Source organism: Venustampulla echinocandica (assembly GCF_003357145.1).
Source record: "Venustampulla echinocandica strain BP 5553 chromosome Unknown scaffold_0, whole genome shotgun sequence".
Lineage (NCBI taxonomy): Eukaryota > Fungi > Ascomycota > Leotiomycetes > Helotiales > Pleuroascaceae > Venustampulla > Venustampulla echinocandica.
This window is the reverse complement of record NW_022474205.1, coordinates 3,755,334-3,778,044: the sequence shown is the minus strand read 5'-3', so window position 1 is coordinate 3,778,044 and position 22,711 is coordinate 3,755,334. Positions and strand designations below refer to the sequence as shown.

Below are 22,711 nucleotides of genomic sequence, written 5' to 3'. Positions count from 1 at the left end.
GCTGTATCTGTTCTAACTTCTAACTGGCTAACACTTCCACTCGTTGTTATCGAGAATATGTAGGCACATATACACTCTGGTCCAGGTCCAGTCTGTGATATGCTGCTAACACCGAGGCAAAGGAAATCGTAAACAGAAACGGAAGTACATTATCCGTTCTGATATCTCTAGAGGGTCAAGGGGAATTTATTCTACTACCCTTCCTCGTCTATCGATGATACTACTAAGAGGTACAGCTCATGTACGGCAGAGCCCTACAAGCCTGGGTGCAGACAGAGCCATCCACCTCCTGCATAAGACCAATTGCAGCTTGAAAGTTCCCCTATGAGTTCGCAATAAAAAAAGAAGACAAACAACGTTTCAGCTAACACCTACGCTCGCAAACCAATATGCTAGTGCCACTAGCTTGATGTCCCAAGTGCTGTCCTAATTCTGCCAACAGAATGATCGCAGAAAGAATCGACACGATTTCACATGTTACTTGGAACCTGTCGTTGAGGGTAGACAATGACAGCGTCCCGGAAGAAATGGCCATATTGGCCGAAGTTGTTCTCGGAGTCAGATTGTTGTCCTAAAACCTCGTCGATGCTAAAGGTAAAGGAGCCAAAGTCCGTGCAAGGCATTTCATTGGTTTCCTCCCCAACATCGCCACTATCAATCCTGCGTTAGCGATTTTCATCAAATAAAAGAACACGGCTTACATCGAACAATCCCCCCAGGTGTGATGGACACTCAAGGTGAAGTCACCATAGAGTTGGAACATGCTGAACCTAACGTTTGCATCTTCGCAAGGTTGGTCAATCGGGTTGCCATCGACGGCAAATTTCGTGACATCGGGGTTATAGTAATGACAGCTTGTGTTGAATCCTTGAGGGGCGGGTGTTGGGGTATCGGCGATTTCGAAGCTCCAGCTACCACGGCAATGTTAGTCCTCAGAGATAGAAAATATTAAATTGGTAGAAGAGAATGAGCAGACTTACATGCCGCCCACGCCATCGATAGTATTCTCGATGATGATGCTGGTAATCTTCCACGGGACAGCAACCTTGGTACCATTCGTTGGTAGGCAGGAGCCAAAGCTCGCTGCAATCGCCGAAAATGCGAGTACTTTTAAGAGCTGCATTATGAATCTTGAGCAATTGGGTGGTATGTGATATGAAGGTAGTCAACGATGCTTTGGAAGCAAATGAAGTCCAAGCGGTATACTAACAGAGTCCGATATTAAGGCTGATGTTTGATGAAGCAATGCTGAATGTTTGATGTTGAAGGAAGAAAGGAGAGTAATGGGGCGGAATTGTTTTTATGGATGGGTGTAGTCAGAACGCAGCTTCCTATTTATGTTCCTTCAAGTTTGAAATGGAAGGACAAGGCAGGAGGCAGGAGCGCTGCACAGCTAGTTCGCACTATAGATCTTCAGATGAAACCCCCGTGGTTATACTCCCTTAAATAGTCAATTATGGAAAGATTGGTAGGAACTAGAAGGAACTATAAAATCGAGAGATTAATGAGTAATGGCCATGCCCTATAGAGTCGATCAGACTTCCGTTTTCCACCGAGATTTATATAGATCATATCAAGCCCATAAATAGTCGGAATTATGGTGGGTCAATCCATTTGTATCGTTGCCTTTTCTCATCACATACAGACGTTGTTGAGATGTGAAATAGAAGATAAGGACCATGGCGAATAGGCCCACTTGGGCTTCCGAGGAAGGCTAAAGACATGTTTTATTCTTTCCATAGCAAACTGGTAGAGAATACCTACAAACCGGAAAGGAGTTTGTCCCTGAGGTTTGACTTAAACACAGAGATTCCGGTATATCGTTCATCCCGCTTCTTCTTGTAATCATACACAACCCCACATCCTCCCAACGCCCAATTTATACAATGTCTTCCCCGTATCTCCTCCCATCCAACACCATACACAGAACCTTCCCTTAGTGACTCAAAGTACTCCTCTTCTTCGCCCTTCTCCGCTTCAGTATCATACGGCCGGTCCTGCTCCTCTGTCTGTTAAGGAACCCATGCCGCCTCTTCCTCACAAAATGACTCGGACTAAATGTATTTCTCGGCGCACAACGAATCTGCATTGATTGCATGGCGGGATGTGCTGACATCTTGAAAGGTAAAATCGAGACATCTAAAGGCAATTCTGTGGCTGGGCATGTCGAGACCGGGATCGGATTTGTGAACGCGCGCGACGGGGACGACGAAGGGAAAATGCTCGGACGAATGGGTGTGAGAGATGTGAAGGTCCTGCGAGGAAGGGAGGAGGAGCGTTAGCTAGTTCTCTGAGGTTTGTGAGGTGCTGGTTAGGATTTACCTTGCGGACGACTGTTTAAGCGTCACATTTTGCGTTATTCTTGAGGCACTTGCGCGGTTGGACAGGGCATTAAGTCCTCGAGATAATCGAAGACAAAACATTTTGCTTGCTTGAAACCGGAATTGGGCTTGGTCGTCGTTGTCGTGTATACTCTGTAAAGCTTGCTGTTTGAATGAGACAACGCAAAATTGCGCTAGCGGTCAAAACCCGCTCCTCCCAAAAAATTCTGGAATTGATCCGAAGCTTCAACAATCGCAAAATCAGAAGCCCTGCCGAAAGCTCTCCTTCAGAACTCATACTGATACACATGCGCTCATGAACCCCAATTGAACATCCCGATCCATAATCTATTATCCAAAACCATGTCCGCCTTTCCACCCCACCGTTCCATCGCCTCAATACCCGTCTCTCCAGAAATTGCACTTAAATTCCTCTCGACCTACCTCGAGAAGACCAACACCTTGCCCTATCTTCTCCCAAACGCCAAACTTGAGCCCTCTGGACCCACCGCAGGATCCAGTGCCTCTAGTGTTACGATACATAATCTACAGCGGATAGAAGCCGGGTTAAAAGGGGAATGGCTTGCGCCGACGCTAGAGCTGGAGGCCGAGGATGCAGATGCAATTGCGGTGGAAACCCCTAAAAACCCCGAGGGCGAGGGTGAAGCTGAGGGCTGGCAGGACTTGGACGAGTATCAAAGGGAGCAGAGTGTTGAGGAAGGCGGTATTGGTCCGAGGCAGACTGGGGTTGCACAGGAAGGGGTTCCGAACTCAGTGCCTGACGAGGAGCAGGGCGAGGAGCAGGATGAGGAGGAATTAGACGCCCCTAAAGCAAAGAAGCTCAAGACGGAGCATAAGCCCGACGGAGAGCTCACACAAAGCACGAAGACACCCAAGGATAAGGAAGCTAGAAAACGAGAGAAAGCCGCGAGAAACGACAAGCTCAAGAAAGAAAAGGAGCAGAAGAGAAAAGAAGCGGCAAATAAGTCAAAGAAGGCTGCAGAGTGACCAATTCTACGATTCATTAATATCGAAACGGCATAACAAGCGCCGGGGGAACATCGCGGTCTATTTTGATAACACTATAGTCTACAATTCATCTCTCCCGCTGGCCTTCGTCGCCTTCGCCTTCTCCTCTGGAACGACGGCCTTTTCATCGATCCATCCTAGAGCACCAAGTCTCTCCGATAAAATTGGGTGGGAGAAATGGTAGCTTGCATATATCCAATCAGCATCCATTGTGCTTAGATTTTGGATCTGAAGCTTGATCAAAGAGCGGGCAAGCTCGGTCGAGTAGCCCAGATTTTGTGCGAATTCGTCAGCTTCAAATTCGAATTTTCTGCTGAGGATGTTCATCAGGAGCTTGATGACTGTGTCCATTGGTGCGAGAGCATCGGAAAAGAGGATGAAGCCGATTATGATAGGGAATTGGTTGTGGAAACCGAAGGATTCGTAGAGGGAGCGGTTGTTAATAAATACAGAGAAAAGAGCGAAGATGTAGAAGAAATGAGCCTAAGAATTTGGTTAGCAACTGGGTTTTCAAGCATTGGCATAGATCTCACTTGTGAAATTCCAAACAATTTTGTGGTATGTCCCAAGCTCCAGTGGCCGAGTTCGTGTGCGAGAACCGCAACGACCTCTTGTGTCTCGCTCTTCTCGATCAGAGTGTCGTAGATGACGATGTGCTTTTTCCAGGGCAAGCCAAAGAAATATGCGTTGCTGTGTGCACTTCTCTTGCTTCCATCAATAACATAGAGTTCGTGAAGAGGGAACTTCAACCGCTCAGCCAGTGCCTCAACACCGTCCTTCAAGTCACCAGGTTGCAGAGGGGAAAGCTTGTTGAACAATGGCAAGATGGCAATCGGATAAACTGTAATCATAAAGACCTGTAGACCTGCACCAAATAGCCAGAGGTAGTAGAAGAACTGGTTGCCTGTCTTCTGGACAATGGACAAGAATCCGGCGAGGATGGGAGGAGCCAGGACAAAAGTCAACATCTGCGACTTCAACATATCGGTGATGAAGAGCTTAGGCGTCTGCTTGTTAAATCCGAATTTCTCTTCCAAAACGAAAGTATGGTAAATCGATGTTGGGAGCGAGATGATTTGCTGTATGACTATAAAGCTGAGGACAAAGACGATCGAGTGAGATATCTCGCCGCTGAAGCGAGCCGGAGCGTATGAGAGAAGCCATGATCCAGTTAGGCTCCAGAGTTTCGGGAGAACGTCGAAGTAGATGAATGCCGTATTTTGGATTTGACCATAGAGACCGCTGATGAAACCGTACTTTGCCTTCGCTCGCCCGTATGCCTGTCGAGGATCAGTATGCGTCTGTACTACAAAGGGTTCCCGCCGGCGCGTACCTGACTTTTGTCGAACACTTCTTGCGAGACCTCGTTCTTGAGCACTTTGGGCGGACGAGTCTGTTTCAGGACCTGATACTGTCGCAGAGAGAGGAAACTCTCGAAAACGAATTGCCCGATGGAGAAGCCGACGATGAGCTTCTTCCAGGGAAACAATGGCCGGTCGAGGAAACGAGCGAGGCGCTAAAGCATATTAGGACTTGTCGGGAAATGGAACCGGAAATTTAGGGTGGAACTGTACCTGAAGGATATCCATCTTGCAGTCCTAAAAGCGATTCTGTGAATTAGCTGTTCACGGGAAACCCGTTATTTGTTACAATGGATGAAGATTAAGGCCCCTCCTGCAGATAGATGTGTCCTCCGCCCTAGTTGAATAAGCGCTCAAGGTTGCTGTTCGCCTGAGGCCAACATAGGTACCTAGCCAGGAGACCTCCTGAAGCTCTTTCACCTCAATACCCCATTCAGGATACCACAGCGTATTCTGTTGTTCAACTCTCCCGATCGTCGATAGCAAATATCAAACAGAGAATCAAAATAAATATTCAGTATGATATGTGGTATAATATATATATCGTGAAGATAGATATTTGCCCCTACGGTGGTTTGGCTCGAGGTCAGCTCCACGCGCATCGCATCAATCAGGGATTTTATTTATAAAAGTTTATTACTGTTCTATTGTTGATATATTACTTTGGCTTACGCTACTGACCTGCTGCCATTGTGCAGGAGAGACTGAATGTAGTACGAAGTAGCTGGTCTTCCAACAACTCTTTCGGCTCATCCATTAGCGCATCATTGGGCGAATTTGGTGCAAATCTCTTTCCGCTAGAAATATCAGGCACCCACGGCCATCACCCATATATTACTCTGATATCGAGCTTCTATACTGTTTCTACGCAACCTAGATAGTCGGCGTGCAGTATCTGACCGAAATTGGGATATTCGCGCGATTTGAATGCCTCAAGTTCGGTCAGATAGTGAGGCCTAGGCCACGGGGCCTGGTTCTAGGAATAATCTCGCTTTGTTCGAAATTTAGTAGCGATTTCTCTATTGCATCGTCGGTTTGAAGTTCAATGAAATCGACGGACTTGATTAGGACTCCTCCGCGACTTAGTGCAGTTTCGCCGTACGCGAAGGCTCCCCTGTTATCAACGAGGTCCTTGGTAGAATGAGGTATAGTCAAGAGACTCATTGCTGATTTCATGTCGGTTTGTTTCTTTTACCAGAAAAACTGGTCTTTCAAGGCAGTTTTACCGTGTACAGATATCAGTTTAAGGGCAATTGCCCCCCAGTTCCACAAGTCGTGTACGTTCTTCGATACCGTTATAAGGTTATCAACTCTTTCGGTCCCTAATTTAGATAGGCCTCTTGGGAACAGATATACTTGCCAAGCAGCAACTTTCTCCTTTGGCCAAAATACGTTCAGGTTGTCCCAAAACGCGTTCCGCGCCCCAAAGCTATCCTCTTTTAAAATTTTCACTGAGTAGTGCGGATAGATATGTGTTACATCAACAGATGAGACTTTAGTAAGCACACAACAATTACTGTCTCGTTGTTTAGCCTATAATATATAAGTTTAAGAAGCAGTGTGTTGTGAACTTCAAGCTTACCAAGGCTGCGGCTGCTGGGCTTCGAGGTAATTTTGATGAACTAGCTACCATGCCTCCGGGTGATTCGATCGTCTTCTGCCTCTTGGTAAGTGGTCAACTACTGGGTGAATCGACGGTCCTGTTTCTCTTTAAGGTGGTGGATGGCGAGACATTGGTAGATGAGCCCCGGGTTGATTGTTTTTCGGTGTCAGGTTTCGTGTAGCCCAGGCCTCGATATCTGACCGAAATTGAGGTATTTAGGTCGCGAATACCTCGATTTCGGTCAGATACGGAGGATACGGTGGCATATCGCCCATCGCATCTTGGAGGCTCGTTAAGAGGGCGATTCGATCTGGGCTAGGGAAGTAAAAACCTTCCATTGTCGGCTGACTTGAGCGGCTTGATGGGAAGAAGATGAGCTTGATTGGGAGAATATTAGCTTAATTAAGGGAAGATGGCATTGATGGGAGATAGGTAAATGATAATTCGAAGGCGCTAAAGTAGCGCGCCCTAAGTTCCCGTTGGCGAACTACAAGATTGGCGACCACCAAGCAAGAGAGCTCACTAAGCTCCAATATGAAGGGTGTCTATCCTGAGAAGGAAAGTTTCTCGGAATGGCTAATTGTCTAGTCACTAGCCATCTTCTTGCAGCCTCACTTTTTCCAGACTTGTCTAGATTAGCAGCCTCAAATTCAGGAGGGTTTAAGGGCTACATAGTTCTATAAGCAATGCAGTATATATCTAACACCCCAACACGCTAACTCATTAGTTTGATCTCTTTCTATTTATTAGTCTTTGGTAATAAAGGCTACGACCATGAATATCTTAATGATAGCCGCATTCCTGTCTTTAGGGCTCCCGCTCCCTTCGTAGATTGTCCTACCATTGTTTTAGACATTTATTTGACTAACATTCTGCCAAAGTTAGCTACTGGTAACGAATATTGTCATGGTGACGTTCCCCGAGGTATAAGATACTTCTCCCATCTTAACTGACAACAATCAACGTCAAGTAATATTCTACAGTTGATACCCTCCGTTCCGAAAGCTAATTGAGCGTCACTTCAGATGATATGGTGAGAACAACCCAGGTACTTTTACATAGTAAGGGGTTCTCAATAGCTCGGGTAGTTATTTACTGGACGACCCAGTCTTGGCTAATAATGACAACCATTTCGTAGATATTATCATATTATTAGACTTCTTGAATGCTGAATGGACTTGGTACTCACCACGGGCGCATTCGTCCTATTTCTCATGATAATACATGGCTAACCTCCTACAACGTTGTTGCGTGAAGGCTCCTGTAAGAGCGGCCCATAAATATATGGCAGCTAGCAGAGAGTGATATCACAAAATTCCAAATCCAGAGTATCAGGTTAGGAAGCTTGGGCTAATTGAGCACATGTGGAATGGACGCGCCTTCAACTTGTGGTTTACCTATGATGGAGCTTATCTTATAAACCAAAAAGTTTGCAATAAGTGACTTCAATATTACACGAAAGTTTAAGGTTAGACGTAGGTATATAAGATGCAACTCATATATGTAGTGATCATCCAAAGACAGTCCTTCAATCCGAGTTAAATCAAATCTATGGTTTAATTTTCCTTCTCCAAACCTGTTTTCCAAGTTAGTTGTGGCCTATAGCAATACATATGGCCATGGTAAAAGTCAATACATATATGTGACTTTAATTAAATAATATATCTAAATAAGGGTGCTTTCTGTGATATTGCGAACCCTATGTTATCTAGACACAACTGATAGTAGTATATAAAATAATATGAGCTATTTCACAAATTATTTCAATTGTGGGAAGTGAAATACAATTACTCGACGGATAAACATGCGGCCACTTCCAAATATCACCCTAGGTATTGCGGTATTAGGTAGCAAACACTCATTCCAAAGGGAGGCCGGTCAGGTGATCGGATGTCGGGCCAGGACGACCGCCAAGCATATTAATTCGAGGATCCAAATCCCAAATTCTCACCAAAACAAACACAATCCCACCTCAGCTCAGACCAAGAATCTCCGCCTCATCCCGAGGAATCCACGCGTCAACCCTGTCAGTAATATGATATTCAAATATCTATAACCTCGAAGCATTAAGAACAGGGTCTTCGGTGGACGTGGCGCATGTGATAAACAGGTACGAACCCCCACCATCCCGCAAATTCGAATGCATACCTACTCCGTAGGCATGCAGAGGATGGATCTTCTGTGCTTACGCAAGTCATTATTGCAGTTGGAAATTGGAGGCTTATGCGCCAACGGAAATCAGAGGATGCAGTAACGGACGCTAAAACCGCGTTGAGCAATAATAATAGCTCTGATATTGTTGTTGATGACAGACTAGCGACCGAGAAGCCCGGCCGTGGATACCCCCAGTATTCGGTCAAAGCAAAGTGTTTTTTCTTTTCTTATCTCAACGCCGACGCGGTCCAGCGACCCCGTTTGCGTTTCAACCTTTGGCAATGCCTTGTCAGTCCCGGGGAGGTAGCTGGGGAGCTGGATTAGACATTGATTGGCATGAAACGCTGGACGAGGCGATGTATCGGTATATGTGGTACCAGTATATGCCCTCCAACAGTGAAATGACAGAGGATCACTACTGGAGAGTACTCCAGTACGACGCTCCACTGCTACGCAACTACTGTGTTATTGCACGGTATAGTTACCGTAGCATGAGAACAACGCCGAGCAGCTCTCATATTTCACATTCCCTTTGGTTCATGCAGCGCCCTCCAAGTTCCTACATATCCATTTAATGGTTCTACGGGGCATCCAACCTGGGGACGTGGTCTTGGGATCGTGGCCCCCTGGGAGGAATGGGCCGGCCGTTACGGCTGGGGTGCAGGGTACCAACAAAAGCCTCGTAGCGACTACTCCGCGCTGTTTGTCCAGGGATAACCCCTCATATCATACTCTCCAGGAAAAGGGTTTCTGTCTGGAGTCTGGACTTCCCCTCTTTGCTAGGGGTGATCTCGCTTCTAGCGGAAAGTTGGTGATGAGGAGGGGTTGGCATTATTGTCGTATATTTGACACGGCACATTCGATGGGCTTGCAATATTTTCTAATTTGAGCGGTCCTTCGCCCCTCATGAACGGGAGTTTCATGTAAGTGGCACCCTATCGTAGGATATGGGACGAAGGAAGCTGAGGAGCCGTACTGGCACTCGACGAGGCCCAATGAAAACGCTTCCGGTTTCTCGGGTATACAACGTCTTGGCTGCCGACTGACAAATTCACTAGTTTTCACAATCCAAAACTATCGATCGCCCGCCACCTCAGTAGGACCGGACCTAGATTCGATGGACAACGGATCCTTGGACTCTGTACGGTAGACATTTGCGTGGTTTTTGGAATCAAATAATTGGAATTTGCTGGATAGTAAACTGCTTCCCATTCGGGCACGTATACAATTATTCGAATAGTCTCCTTGTGGCCCTCCTCAATAATACGCTCAGAGCCCCTTGTGCCTCTAGGCTGGTTACTTTGGCCTAATATTTGCGTTGATACCGTTTTTCTTCAATTCTAGGCCGAGCTTCTCCCGGTTTTATTGTACTCTACCTTGCCGGCGGTAAATATGGCAACAATTCCGCTCGTAACATCTAGCTTTTTATTTTTAGACATCCACAAGCCACGTAGGAGGGCGAATAAGAACTGTCTCTCGATGATGATTCAGATAGGTCTTCTAATGCACTGGGGAAGTTCAACTACCTGAGACCATGCTTCGACGTGATAGTGTCATGATACTACAAGAAGGCAGGATCTCATCAACTAGAAATAAACCTTGCAAGACCTGGAGAAAAGCATGTGGTATACTAGTTGGCAAAAAAATCAACCTCATAATGCCCGAAATATGATACAGGGGCTGGAACACTTACCGGAATTTGTTTTAGTTAATATCCATGACCCTCCCCATGTGGAAGTAAACCAAGATGAGTTGTCACAAAGCCATGGCCCTTTGTCTTCCAGAGTTGTATACTTGGCGAAGAACCTGATATTACCTAGCTAGCATGCCATTCCTGATCGAGTCAGGAGGTCGGCTATCATACTCTCAAACGGGTTGTAGTCGAGGTATTTCCAAACGGGATTTTAGTATGGGCGAATGTAACTATACACATACAGAGTTTCCAACAGGCGCAAGGGAGCTTCATGTAGAAAGTCATCCTGTCCGGTGCGTCTTTCCGTCCGTGGGAAATGAGTTATTGGCGGCCATGGTTATCACTGCCACATCAGGATTTCACACCATGATTAGTAAAATCGAGATACTAGTAACTGTGAGAACTTTAGGGGTTGCCTAATGGTGGATGAATATTATAAACAACCCCTGATTCAATCAGTCAAGCGAGTCCATAAGGGGTTAGGAATAGGTGATCAACATTTTGAAATTGGGAAACTGTTCGCGGCGGCGCAATGGCTGGTTATCTCGTCCAACTACGACGATATTGGGTTGTATGATTGAAGCTGGCCACGGGGCCGTGACCCTTTGGAATCACTGCTATCGTACGATAGAGGCTCGCCAATTCTCCATTGGTGTTTGGCACAATCCCGCAAAATAAAACTTATATTAAGGTGGATTTGTTCCAAACCCAATTTGAGAGATTCCATGTTACTGAGTTTCATCATATCCCGACGGGAAGAAAATCCCGGGCCAGAGTAGTATTCTGATCAGTTTTAGCAATCTGAAAAAGGTCAATAATTCGCCATGACTAGCGGTGCTCTCGTATCTAATTTGGGAGGTCCACGACGAACCTCTAACCTGACAAAGGAGAAAGACTTTACTGCTATGAGCGTTATCACTTTTCGATGACAATCAACTCGTACAGATGCCTCAGACTTTGAGATCGGTGACTTTACAGCGATTCGCACTGGATAATTCGTCTGTCGAAGATTCTAAAACTTCGGGTCATTCAAAAGAAAGGGTTGAGGTTGGGGTCTACTCCACTGCTCTGACACACCTCCTTTTTGAAAAATGCAACGAAGGAAGCCGCTGCTAACTGCTACTTAGCAGTTGTTTTCAATATTATTATTGTATAAGACTTGTCATACTTTCTCTACTGGAACATCCGATGACAAAATGCAACTGGAAGCAAAGTTAGATTAACGGCTACTAAATATTAAGAGATCCTCAAAAAGAGGCAATTTACTACTAGTAAACATCTGGGTATGGAAAATATGGAAACATGCTTGATGACTTTAATCCCCTTGAAGCCTTGCTTCTGATGTTTGTATGCAGTGCGTCTGCCGTGGGAGGACTTCCTCTAGATGCATTTATATAGTTGAACACATGTGGATACTCAGTACAATTTTTTTAATTAATGTCAAGATCATCACTGTATTTGTCCATGTGACGAGGCGCGTTTAGGAAATGCAGTGTATTGGGCATTCAAGTGAGGCATAGCCAAAAGCGTTAAAGATTATATAATCGGTACGATAATAGAGGTTGAAACTGCGACACCAAAGGAATCAAGCCTCGAAGGACACCTTCTTCAACCTCCACACATGCGGGGTTAACAGTCCGAGGACCATGACGTTCCTGCATGATGCAGTGAAATCTCGGAATCTATTATCCGTTGAAAGAAAAGGCTCATCATTCGTTGAGGTGTACGAAGATTGCTCAGACACGTCCAGCGAAAACCTGACCGATCAACACCACTCAACCTCACCGCCCCCAGATGCACAGGACTAGTTCGGCATATGGCTTGCATTCACCTCTCATCAGTGATCAGGTGGCTAGAAAGTCAATTCCCTGCGGCAGATGGGCAACATATACCGAGCGACTGCAATAACAAGACCTGCAGCACCTCAGCGCTCTGGACAGGGCAATACCATCAAAATGCCCCGCGAAAGGCAGTTTTTGGACGGGATCAGCGGTGTAGAGTGTGATTGGGAAACTTCCATGCTGCTTCTGTCCGCCTTCTAGTCCGGCCGGGGGGCTGGACGAGCGACCCGGAGGCATATTTTGTGCTCCTGCAGCTGTGTTTCGTCGAGTCAGCGACCGGGCAAACCAATCCCATCGGCCTGCCAGTTTCACCTGCGGCCCTGCGAATATTGGCAAGAAGAGACGTACCTTGGGTACTTGGACCCATGTACTTACTTGTATCTGTATCTTTTATTAGTTGGGACCGCACAGGTATTCTCCTCGGTGCGGACTCCCCGCGGCATTATTGTTGCCGAATAACACGTCACAGAAACATACGGACGTACTGCGTAGAAGATGCAATTCCTGTCGTCGACCCCACACAACAAACTCCATGCTTGATCGCCCAGGCTGATCGCCACACGTGGCGACGCAGGGTTTGAAATTGCGGTGTCAAGTCGAAATTGAACTCGGCTCTGCTCGTCTCCGACGACAGCTCATCCCAGGTTCGGCTTCGACATCCAAGGAGGCAGCTGGGGATTCCTGGATATAGCATTCAATAGAAGAGCCGCACGCACTATCGAATCGCACTCTTATTACTCGCCACCTGCTATATGGCTATTGCTGTTCCCTTGAAGATATGGTATGGTGAATCCGCTGGCTTGGTGCTCCAGGCCCCAGGGGGGTGGTGGTACAGTACGAGGAGTCCCAGTCGTCCGCGCCTTATCTTGAGCTCTCTATCTACAGTAGGGGTCTCCCAGCGCCGCCGGAAAGTCCTGGTCTGCGCGGTTCAGCTCGCTCTGGGAGCGAGATGTGTTTCAGCCACTGCAGATACCAACCGGCCTCCGGCATTATAACATGGTCAGGTACTTGACGGAACTAGTTTGGTCTGCCTCACTCTCCCTCGCCGCGTTCTATCATCATTGGCCGGGTCGCGAGTGAGATATGCTAACTAGGATCCAGGGGTACAGCGGGATGACCTCTATGATCTATCAGCTTTCTTCAAAAACATTGTTACGGAGTACAAGTGAAGGCCCACAGCTCTAATGCAGCCACATATCTCCCCCGCTTTGGAATACCAATCCCACGAGGGACGAAGTGGTCATCAGAGCCACATTATCATGTGCGTTGGGAATTCTAAAAGCAGGAAGTAAGACAAGAGGATATTCGTGCATCGTTCTAGAAGAGTGGCTTTGCCTTCCATGGCGACCCTCTTTTATCTTCATGTTTGTTGGTAACGGTTTGCCACCTGAAGTCCCGAGCAAAAGCGGTAATTTAGGGCGAGGTCGTCATAACAAGTCCCACATACGACCTCGTACTCTGTAGTTGCTGTCAGAAAACAAGGCTGCCGACAATCAGATTTCAGTCGGGTTATCAAACGCCTCAAATCAAGCACTTATTCTGTACAGGATCTGATCGGTCGAACGCTTCAAATTCAAACCGCCCACTCCCTCCATCTGTGCGCACAGCTGGCTGCTGGTGATGGGATCTAATCTATATCGGTTTAGGAGGCGTGAGGCGGGGAAACTTTGAGCCTTCCAGGAGTCCGTGGTTTTGTTACTTGGCAAAACGCCAGCTCGGTACTAGCACCGATAGCCTTGGCCAATGGCGATTTTTCGTATTTATATTTATATTATTTCTATTTAATTTCTATTACTTATTAGTCTAAGGACAAGGACAGGCACTGAGGACAATTATTGTGCCGTGTGGGACTGAGACATTGGGCGCACTAACACTTCTAGCATGTGAACCATGATCCCTTCAGGTCTGACAACTCCGTTGTGTCAGAAACATCCAACATCCGCGGTGGTTTCTCCGGCCCAGCCTCACGATATTGCTGTTGGCGGCGGCGAAGCTTCAGGGATCCACCTACCACGTGGATTAAGAATAGATTAGACATCATTTTGGGGGTATCACATAACAACAGGCAATATGGGATATAGCATATGAGCTGGTACCGCAGCACATCTCCCGCCTGTCCCAGCTTTCACGGTGCAGGTGTTGGCTCTCCCGTAGCACAACCCCACACTCTATACTCATCCAACTCCAATTCCAACTTATGGCTGCTTCGGCGCAGAAATCCAGCCTCTTCTTTTCGTGGAATCGCCTCCGAGTGCCTCTTTCGGGGCATTTATTACCTGCTGTTTTGACACCAACCAATTCTCCCCACTCGTCCGACTAGTCACTGAAGCGGTAAGTGACGGGCTCTCGAGACATGCATAAATGCTAAACGGCCCTCAAAACCTCCGTCTTTCTAGCCGTTTTCTAGTCGTAACTTCTAGTCTTTAGCACACCGAAATCCCGGCCCCGCCCACGCAGCTAGGCTTTAGCTAGGCTCCAGATCAGCACCTAGAACGGCGATACCGTACGTACTAGCGCATGACTGCTGCTGTGCAAGCGAGGCCGATCATGCCTCTAAAACGTCAGCAAATAGTGTAATGAAATAGTAGAAGAGGGGCAGATTTTGTCCACTTGCTGGTACGTGCTGCGCTGTTCTCTTTCCTGCCTTTCTGACCGAGCCGCTGCTCTACCTCTTCCCCACCGCAAGGTGTAGTTGACGTTCCGTCAACCGGAGCGGGAATAAAAATGAAGCTATCTACGAGGCACAAGGGAAATACTTTTGCTCCGTCCGTCCTAGGAACAAGGTTCGAGCGACTTGTGCCAGGTACAAGGCACCAGTTTGGCAGGTGCGAGAGAGTTGTTGATCCGAGAAACGTGGTTCCTAGCCCACGGCGGCGGACTGGTCTGCATGTCTCACTTCTCCCTTCACCGGTGTCTCGATCACGCAGAAAGCTATGCGGCTTGTTTCGCTTGATGGTGCTTATCTCTGTCTGGCGTGTCCCTGGGGAGCCAAACTTGGTGGAGGGAAGTGGGAGCTGAATAGGGCCTATATACTGTACCGAGGTATTTCGTACGGAGTACATGTTCATGCTCATGTATTAGGGGCAAGATGTGACGACAGCGTGAAGTAACACTTTTGGTGCAACACGTAGGACTTAGGATATGATTCAGCTAGAGGTTTGCTCGGAGAAGATCTGCGAGCTGTATGGGAAGTACTCTCCTGCAGCGCATAACCCTCACTGCAAAGAACGTACGATCAGCACGTAGCACGTAAGACGTGAAGTGAAACTTAACGAGACGGAGAAAAAAACGAGGCACGTACCTGAGTAAGTCGGGCAGATATGGCAGAGGTACCTGTTTCCTGAAACACATATCTCCGCAAATTGGAAGCCACCAGAGTCTGGACTGAATATACAGGAAAACAACTCAAGAGGATCAATTCAAGAGTGTAATGATAGCGCTACTAGCACCAGCAACGATCGAGTAAAAAACATATTGACAGCAGAATACGAAAATCATAAGTCATAATTCAAATTCTCTCTCCCATTCCCTCCTTCTGAAAGCCAGTCACGCAACAGGATTACTCAGCAATGCAAATAAAAGGGGTAAGTAAACCCGTGACAGCTTTCAACTCGCCAAAGTCTCACCAAAGAAGGCACCGGATGCCACGGACTCATCTTCGCCCTCGCCAAGCGAGAGAAATCAAGAATCGAGGAAATCAAGAAAGGGCGAGAAAACTTGTCAACATCACTTGACCCTTCCCCCTTTTATATGCATATTCGCCAGTTGTCAACACCGTGTCAGAAGACCATCCTACCCAGTACATACATCGCCATATCAACATACATACTGTGCCTCCAGTAGCAGAGACGTAGGAAGCAGCTCATCCATATTGCTCAAAGAGGAAACCTCGGAAGCACCACTTGCGAGGAGACCACAGCTGGACACGCCACTATTCCCAAACGCCAAGTAGCCCAGCAAGCTCTGCGCTTCAGAGACGAATGCGGGGAAACCTAGCACCAACGTGGAAACAGAAGAGCAGAGGGTGATCCGGGCAGACACATTACATGTGAGTGGTGGCGGTGGCAGGAGAGCGAATATCAGCCGTGCCGTGTCCGAGGAGTAGTAAGAAAGTACAGTACAGGTACTTACATAGGGCGGGTATGTGCTGCGCGGCGCGGCGTGTGCGTAATGGTACAATACCTAGGTACCTAAGCTAGAGAGTCTGTTCGTGGTATATTCGTGGTCTGGTTGGTGCGTGGCGGAGGGCGTGCTGCAAAGCACGTTGCGTGTTGCGTGTTGCGTGTTGCAGAATAATGTACGCTATGGAAGTATTGTATGTACGAAATCCATACAAATGGCATACATACATCCGTGAACTACGTACGCGCAGGCCCGTCGGCGCTGCTACATGCTACTCTGCCGTCCGTGGCAGCATCCTCGAGGCTTGCCATTCGCCGCCGCGGCCTTGGACGGTGGTTCAGTTTCTGAATATCCTTCCTTCAAAGGATACAAAAGGCCGTCTCATAAATGCACGCACCGCTAGAAGAGGGCGAAACGCGGGGGGGGTGGGAGAGAGCGCAAGCTCGTAGCCTGGAGAACGAGCTCAAGTCGCAAGAGCAGGAGGGGCAAAGCTGCAGAATATGAAGTTCTGATTGAAGAAGCTCGTGGCGGTGAACAAAAGGCCAATATAGAAATCCCCTCGTTACCAAACTTCGACGTGTTCTGTTCGTGCCCGGCTGCAGACGGAGTGAGGCCTCGAGAAAACGTTGTTCCGCGCCCAAGGGTCTGTTATACCCCCCAGGATCTGATATACCTCCAACTGGGAAGCCATTCACCGCCACTCACCGCCACTCAATATTTCTATTCAACACAGGAGAGCAACTGGGAAAAGTCGGAATAGGGCGAGGCCTCAGCCAATGGAAAATCCCAGATGGAAAAAATGCACCCAATAAATAGTGTGCATTGAGTTTTGATATGGGAATGTAAGACACGGATAGAGAGGCCCATAGTCCCCGCCGCCGTTCCCGTTCCCGTTTTCTATTCCAAACATAATGAACGTCAACTATTACATCATGGCCCAATGGCGATGGAAATAGGCTCGACCAACCTGTTACCAAGTACTTGGGAGATACATTGTCCCAGCCAATTCCACGATTGGGATTGGGCACGCAAGCAAGATCGCATCCAGAGTTGAGTCGATGGAGAGTTCGTGAGAATGGCCCGCAAGTCACCTGTGGGCGCTCTGCAAACTGCAATGCAAGGCAGCACGTACCCCGTTCCATCCGCTTCTCTTTGCATCGTCTGGAGTTGTGTGAGTGAGCGCTGAGTGCTGAGTGATGCACAGTAATGTGGAGGCTTTCCCCATCCCGCCCGTATATATCTACGAAGAAGCACGGTGTCTGCAAGCCAGGGCTCTCCAAGTCCCAAAGCAGTGCACAGTTCGCTGGAGTATGGATCAAAGAGATCAAGAGCTAGGCAGCGTATTCTGCAAGAGCCCAGGTGTAGATAAGGAGAGCAAGCCGGAAATGGCAATGGACGCAGGATATGTACAGTACATGTACATTGCTACATGTACTGTACATGGCTGCGGAGTGCGTATGTAGTATGGCTCTGGGGATCGATGGGAAGATGTGGATCGTCGTTCGTCGCAGAGTTGCAGACCTACAACAGACTTGCAGACTCGAAGGACTGGGAAGTTGGAACCGTTCGTTCAAATGCGTAGAATCGTTCGAGCGGGCAGACGGAGACGCAGACGCAGACGCAGGCTCAGGCTTCTGCTGTCGGCCTGCGGGCCCAGCAGCCCCAGGCCCGCGCCGCTGCTGTCCCATCCCCGAGTCTCCAGCCCTTTAACTAAAATCCGGCCTGCTTGTGCGTTGCATCTGGCTGCAGTCGGAGGGTTTGGCTCGTTCATTGGCACAGTTGGTCTTCTCGTGACCTGCTAAATGGTCGGGAAGTTTTCGGGAGAGTTTCTATCCGAACTTCGGACAGATCGAAGGTCGAGAGAAATCAGCACTAGCCGAATCGTTGAAATAGGGGTTGGTTCGCCCCCTATTTTCTCAGACACTTGGTTCCAACGAGCAGTTTCAACTCCGCCACCTCTGGGGCGCTGGCTCTGCGTGCGATCACGAACAATGCCCTGCAGCGCCTAGATATCTAGATCTACCCACGGCGCAAAAGGTCTTATGACTTTCCACCTGCAAGTTCGCGCGGCCCAACAAGCTGTTGGTATATTGGATTGCATGCTATTGCACATCTCGACAGGTGTCTCCAGGCCGCGTGCTATGAAAGGATAGATAATCAACAGCGTCCACACACCGGCACAGGATCGAGCCCGGCATGCAGATTCAAGGTTTTGTTGAAGTATGGCAAAGGGGGCGGGGCGTGGTGGGGCACTACTCGTGCTGGAACCTGAGGTCTGGTAGGCCCCTCATGAGAAACGAACGACAGGAAAATTGAAATGCGAAGGAGAGGGGCTTTTTTGAAATTCTCCGAGACGATGCGGCAGCTGTGTGACCGGCTTGGCAGATGTGTTCACGATGTGCTCGAGGGCCCGTTGGACGTTCTGGTTTGTCTCAGATATCAACGCGGTTGGCTGGCACGAAAGTTAGGGCCAAACAATCTTCCGAAATCGATATAGTCGCGGTAACTGTTTGGTGAGTCTCAGGCCGGAAAGTATCAATCAAAGAAAGGCTCATCACAATCCGATTTACCCTTCCATTAACCAGAGCGCACTTGGTCCAAGAACTCTATACGTAGCGCTCTTAGTTGGAACAGGCCGAAGCTGTTAATCGCAGAGCAAAAGACGCAAAGGCAGAGGAAGGAAGAGCTTTTGCCATGGCATGGAAGCCGGCACATCTGACCCATAGTTCGATCGGCATCTAGACTAAGATCCAAGATATTCCTTGCCTTGATTGCCACTGCCGAAGGGACTTCCGGGCGGATCTTCCTGGGCGGAGATTCGATAGAAAAAGGCATAGACGGCCGAATAGAAGCTGACCTGTTTCAATATGGGAAGCTCTTTGGATTTTGCCATAGACTGTACGGTGGAGAAGGAAAATAACGCTGCCGGGAAAAGTAAACCTTGAGGATTCGAGATTCCCCACCCTAAGTGCTTTCCCCATAGCCCACAAATATTTCGCTTCAAAACCGATGATGCGATGTGATGAGATGTGATACTCGATATTGATTAATATGATGTGATGATGCTTGTCTCCACACCCAAATCCTTCATCTACTATCTACGGAGTACTTTGTATGTACGCGGACGATTTGGAGCTGGGAAACGAAGCCTACGAAGCCTACGAAGCACCGTGCTTGGGTATCTCAGTGGTACGAAGAAACATCCGGGCCAGCAACCGGCGAGGCGAGCGGCGAAGTTTGCGGTAGGACTCATCGCTTCAGGCCCCGTACTACGTAGTAAGTAGCATCGTAGGCTTCCTATATCGATATCGATATCGAGTAGGTGGGGGGGAGGGGGAGGGTGCGCATCTGCCGTCACTGTACAGTACGCAAATACGCAGTAGATACAAGAGGTACGTACTCCGAAGTACCGTGCTTGGATCCTGGCGCCTGCGTTAATCATACTTGAATAACTATACAAAGTGCACCAAGAAGCTCCCTCACCATTGTCCCCATTGTCCCCAGCCGGGCCGGCAGCGGAGAGGAAAACCGCGATAAGAACAAGTACCTTGGTATACTACGCTGTGATAAGTGTTTCGCACAGAGGCTTAAGTCTAAGCTGTTTAGCCAGGCCCTGACCATGGCCCATGGAGCTGCAGCCGCCACAGGGCAGACGGCTCCCCCTGATGCTAGTCATATCCCTGATCGACATCAGCAGGGCCAGGTCCCCTTCCCTCTTCCCCGGTCTTCTGGATGCGCGATAGTGGTGTTGGATGTCACACGCGGGCCGGGGCCCTGGAAACAGGAAAACCCTGAGAGGCTGCTTCCGGACTGGCTGCCACCCGCTTGCAGAAGCATGCTCGAGGGATCGCGGCATGGTTGCCAGAAACGCCGATGGTCGTCCAGGGCATGTTTCTTAATCCAGGATTTGTGCAGCGCCTGTGCACACGCATATCCTCCCTACCCGGGTTTCTTCTGAACGGCGACCAGATGCCGTATGGAGGTATGGAGTGTGCAGTAGCATTGCAGAGCATGCTTTGAGACCGCATGAACTGTTGCAAAGAAGACCCCATCGTGAGCTCAACCAGGTCCCTCACTCTTTGGGTATGTGGGGAGCGTACAGTAGGTACCTTATGTCAGTATGCCAGTATGCCACTATGGCCATGATACCTCGATGATTCCGGCCCACAGCTGCTTGAATGCTTCTGCTGCAGCTGCCGCTGCCGCTGTGTGTAGTGTCGATCATGAGATGCTGCGAACGAGCTTCGAATGGGACGTGGAGAGATCAGCCTTTTCTGCCAACGACAACACCAAGGCGGCTCTCCTATACTTTGCAGTTCAGCGCAGAGTACGTGGAATACCTCGTCCGCAGGGGATAGGTCAGCGCTGATACATCGAGTTGATGACGGATGGACTGTGCTTGATTCTGCCCCGCGCCGGCAACGGTATTATGTCAAAATAAAGATCCGAGCGCCGAAAGAGCCGAACGCTTGGACATTTGCCGCGCCTGTCAGATAGTCGAAGAGAACCGTATCTTTGCTGTCAGCTGTACGAAATACGCCGTCGATACCTAGCTAGACCATCACGATTAGTTTTAGATTTGTAAACGTCTACCAAAAGTCCAACGTGGGGGGATCCAAGTAGGCCTCATGTTTGTTCCGGCTAGTTCCCGGTAGCTTGCATGGCTGCCGTTCAGGTTACATCGACCATACTTGGTGTGCATCATGGTGTCTTGAGAGTGTGGGGAGAGAGACTATTCAAGAGCGGAATGATACATGTTGGCTTGACAAATTGTAGCTATTCGGTCGTTATAGTGATGCTTAAGTCGCTTTTCGCGCTCAAAGCCCTCGTTGAAGTCGGCATTGGTTGGTAGTCCGTTGAAATAAGACGAACAAGTGAAAAGTACCTAGGTAGCTAACCATCCTCGAAGAGCGCAAGACGAACACCCCGAGGCTGAGAAATAGAGCCTTGCAGCCGTCCGCGGGCACGGTTCGCACCTTCCACGCAAGACCTCTGAACGGTTCGTATTTAGGCTATGCAGTTGAGCTTCTCCATCTCGACTGAAATAGCAAGTGCAGGAGATGGAACCAGTTGAAAGCTCTCAAAAATCGACCGATGGGTAGCAATCGAGTTGAACACGACGCTGCCTACGGGAAAGGAGCCGAGTTTGACACTTGTTTAGGATCCATTCCCGCCAAACTTTAACATCTAGAACCATCAAAACCCAGGATGTGTCATGGAACCATAGGCGCTTCACATCACAAACTGCACGCGGAACACTGAAAGGCTCGCAAACATGATCGCTCTGCAGGGTGGAAATTGGAAGTTAGACGATGTACCTAGGAAGGTAGCAGCAGAGAGATAGGAGGAATCGAAATGGAAAGTCGGCGTAGACTTCTATTGAGTTGAGAACGAGATGTGTAAAGCGCCTAAGACTGTGCCGCACCTGAGAATGAGGTAACCAAAAGAATATCTATTGTCACCGACGTTCTAGTGTTCCGCCGATCAGGAAATGCACGACACTTGTTCTACGTGCTCCGTATAGTATCCATAATAACCGTCTCGGTTACTTTGTACTCTGGACTTGTGAGGTTAATCGTGAGGAGAGACTCGAGAGAAACCTGAGCAAACTTCAGCGTCTTGGTGGCGCGCGGGTCTGTGTGGTGGCAGGATGTTGGCGGACGAACGACTTTCTGAGTGGCCGGCTCTAGATGAGGACAAACATCCGGTCCATTAGGAGCCCTAACGAACCTCTACAGTTTCGTCCGCGTTTCAACCCTTCATATCGCTGCCCTGGTAACGAGAAGAGCCAGCATGAGATAATTGACACACGGACTCGTAACGCACAAACCAAGATGGGAAAAGGGGCACAATGGGTGGAACATGACTAACGAAGAAAACACCATGCAACTTAGAATAGAGCCCACGTTGGGGAGGCGTTGCCAGCGTAGGTACGAAGTGCAGTACCTCCGTATCCGACCGTCAGTGTGTCCAGAGACATGCTATGCGGGTGTGAGTATTTATGGCTGGCGGGATTACGACACCCCATGGGCGATTCATTTCCACAAATCGATCCGAAACATCGGTGTTGGGAACGCAAGACGGGAGGACTACTGTACTTCGTACTTCGCACGGGACATCCCGTACGAGAGCTGGTATCGCCATCAAACCGAGCATCTCTCTTCGGATACTCCGTACCAAGTCAAGGTGCAGTACAGTAATAATACCGAGTTTGTTGGAGTGTGGGGCTGCCTGCCGCTCCTTTGTCAAAGCATAATATTATTATGCCGTACCAAGCACTGTACTTCCTACTTCGTACAACGTACAACGTATCCTGTACTTCCTACTTCGTCGTAACTGAAAGCCGTTGATGATATGTGGGCCGTCATCTTTTGCACCACTCTTGCTGCAGGAACAGCGCTGATCAACAAACAAACCCACCTCGCTAGGAGGTTAGGAAGTTAGGAGCTTTCGGAGGGATTCCTGCAGACTACATCAGAAAGAACAAAAACTGGCAGATGCTCCGTCCTCCGTATTGGCACTTGGGATCGGTTCCTGGCAGCCTGTCCGGGGGCGGACCTCAGTGATCTCGGACTCCTCGGGGGGGG

The 22,711-nt window shown here is 48.6% G+C and overlaps 4 protein-coding genes across 4 annotated transcripts; 2 read left to right on the top strand and 2 right to left on the bottom strand.

Moving 5' to 3' along the window:
- Positions 1-470: 470 nt before the first annotated feature.
- On the bottom strand, positions 471-1,123 carry BP5553_01178 (uncharacterized protein; the record flags this gene model as incomplete). The annotated part of the gene is made up of 3 exons (XM_032009801.1): positions 471-651; positions 702-911; positions 981-1,123. The coding sequence occupies 3 exons, from the start codon at positions 1,121-1,123 to the stop codon at positions 471-473; spliced, it is 534 nt and encodes a 177-aa protein (XP_031873855.1).
- Positions 1,124-2,684: 1,561 nt separating this feature from the next.
- On the top strand, positions 2,685-3,329 carry BP5553_01177 (uncharacterized protein; the record flags this gene model as incomplete). Its single annotated transcript, XM_032009800.1, has 1 exon — positions 2,685-3,329. The coding sequence occupies one exon, from the start codon at positions 2,685-2,687 to the stop codon at positions 3,327-3,329; it is 645 nt and encodes a 214-aa protein (XP_031873854.1).
- Positions 3,330-3,410: 81 nt separating this feature from the next.
- BP5553_01176 (putative CAAX prenyl protease 1) lies at positions 3,411-4,939 on the bottom strand (the record flags this gene model as incomplete). Its single annotated transcript, XM_032009799.1, has 4 exons — positions 3,411-3,833; positions 3,884-4,630; positions 4,684-4,866; positions 4,925-4,939. 4 exons carry the CDS (start codon positions 4,937-4,939, stop codon positions 3,411-3,413), a joined length of 1,368 nt encoding a protein of 455 aa, XP_031873853.1.
- Positions 4,940-20,244: 15,305 nt separating this feature from the next.
- On the top strand, positions 20,245-20,493 carry BP5553_01175 (uncharacterized protein; the record flags this gene model as incomplete). Its single annotated transcript, XM_032009798.1, has 1 exon — positions 20,245-20,493. One exon carries the CDS (start codon positions 20,245-20,247, stop codon positions 20,491-20,493), a length of 249 nt encoding a protein of 82 aa, XP_031873852.1.
- Between the last annotated feature and the right edge of the window lie 2,218 nt (positions 20,494-22,711).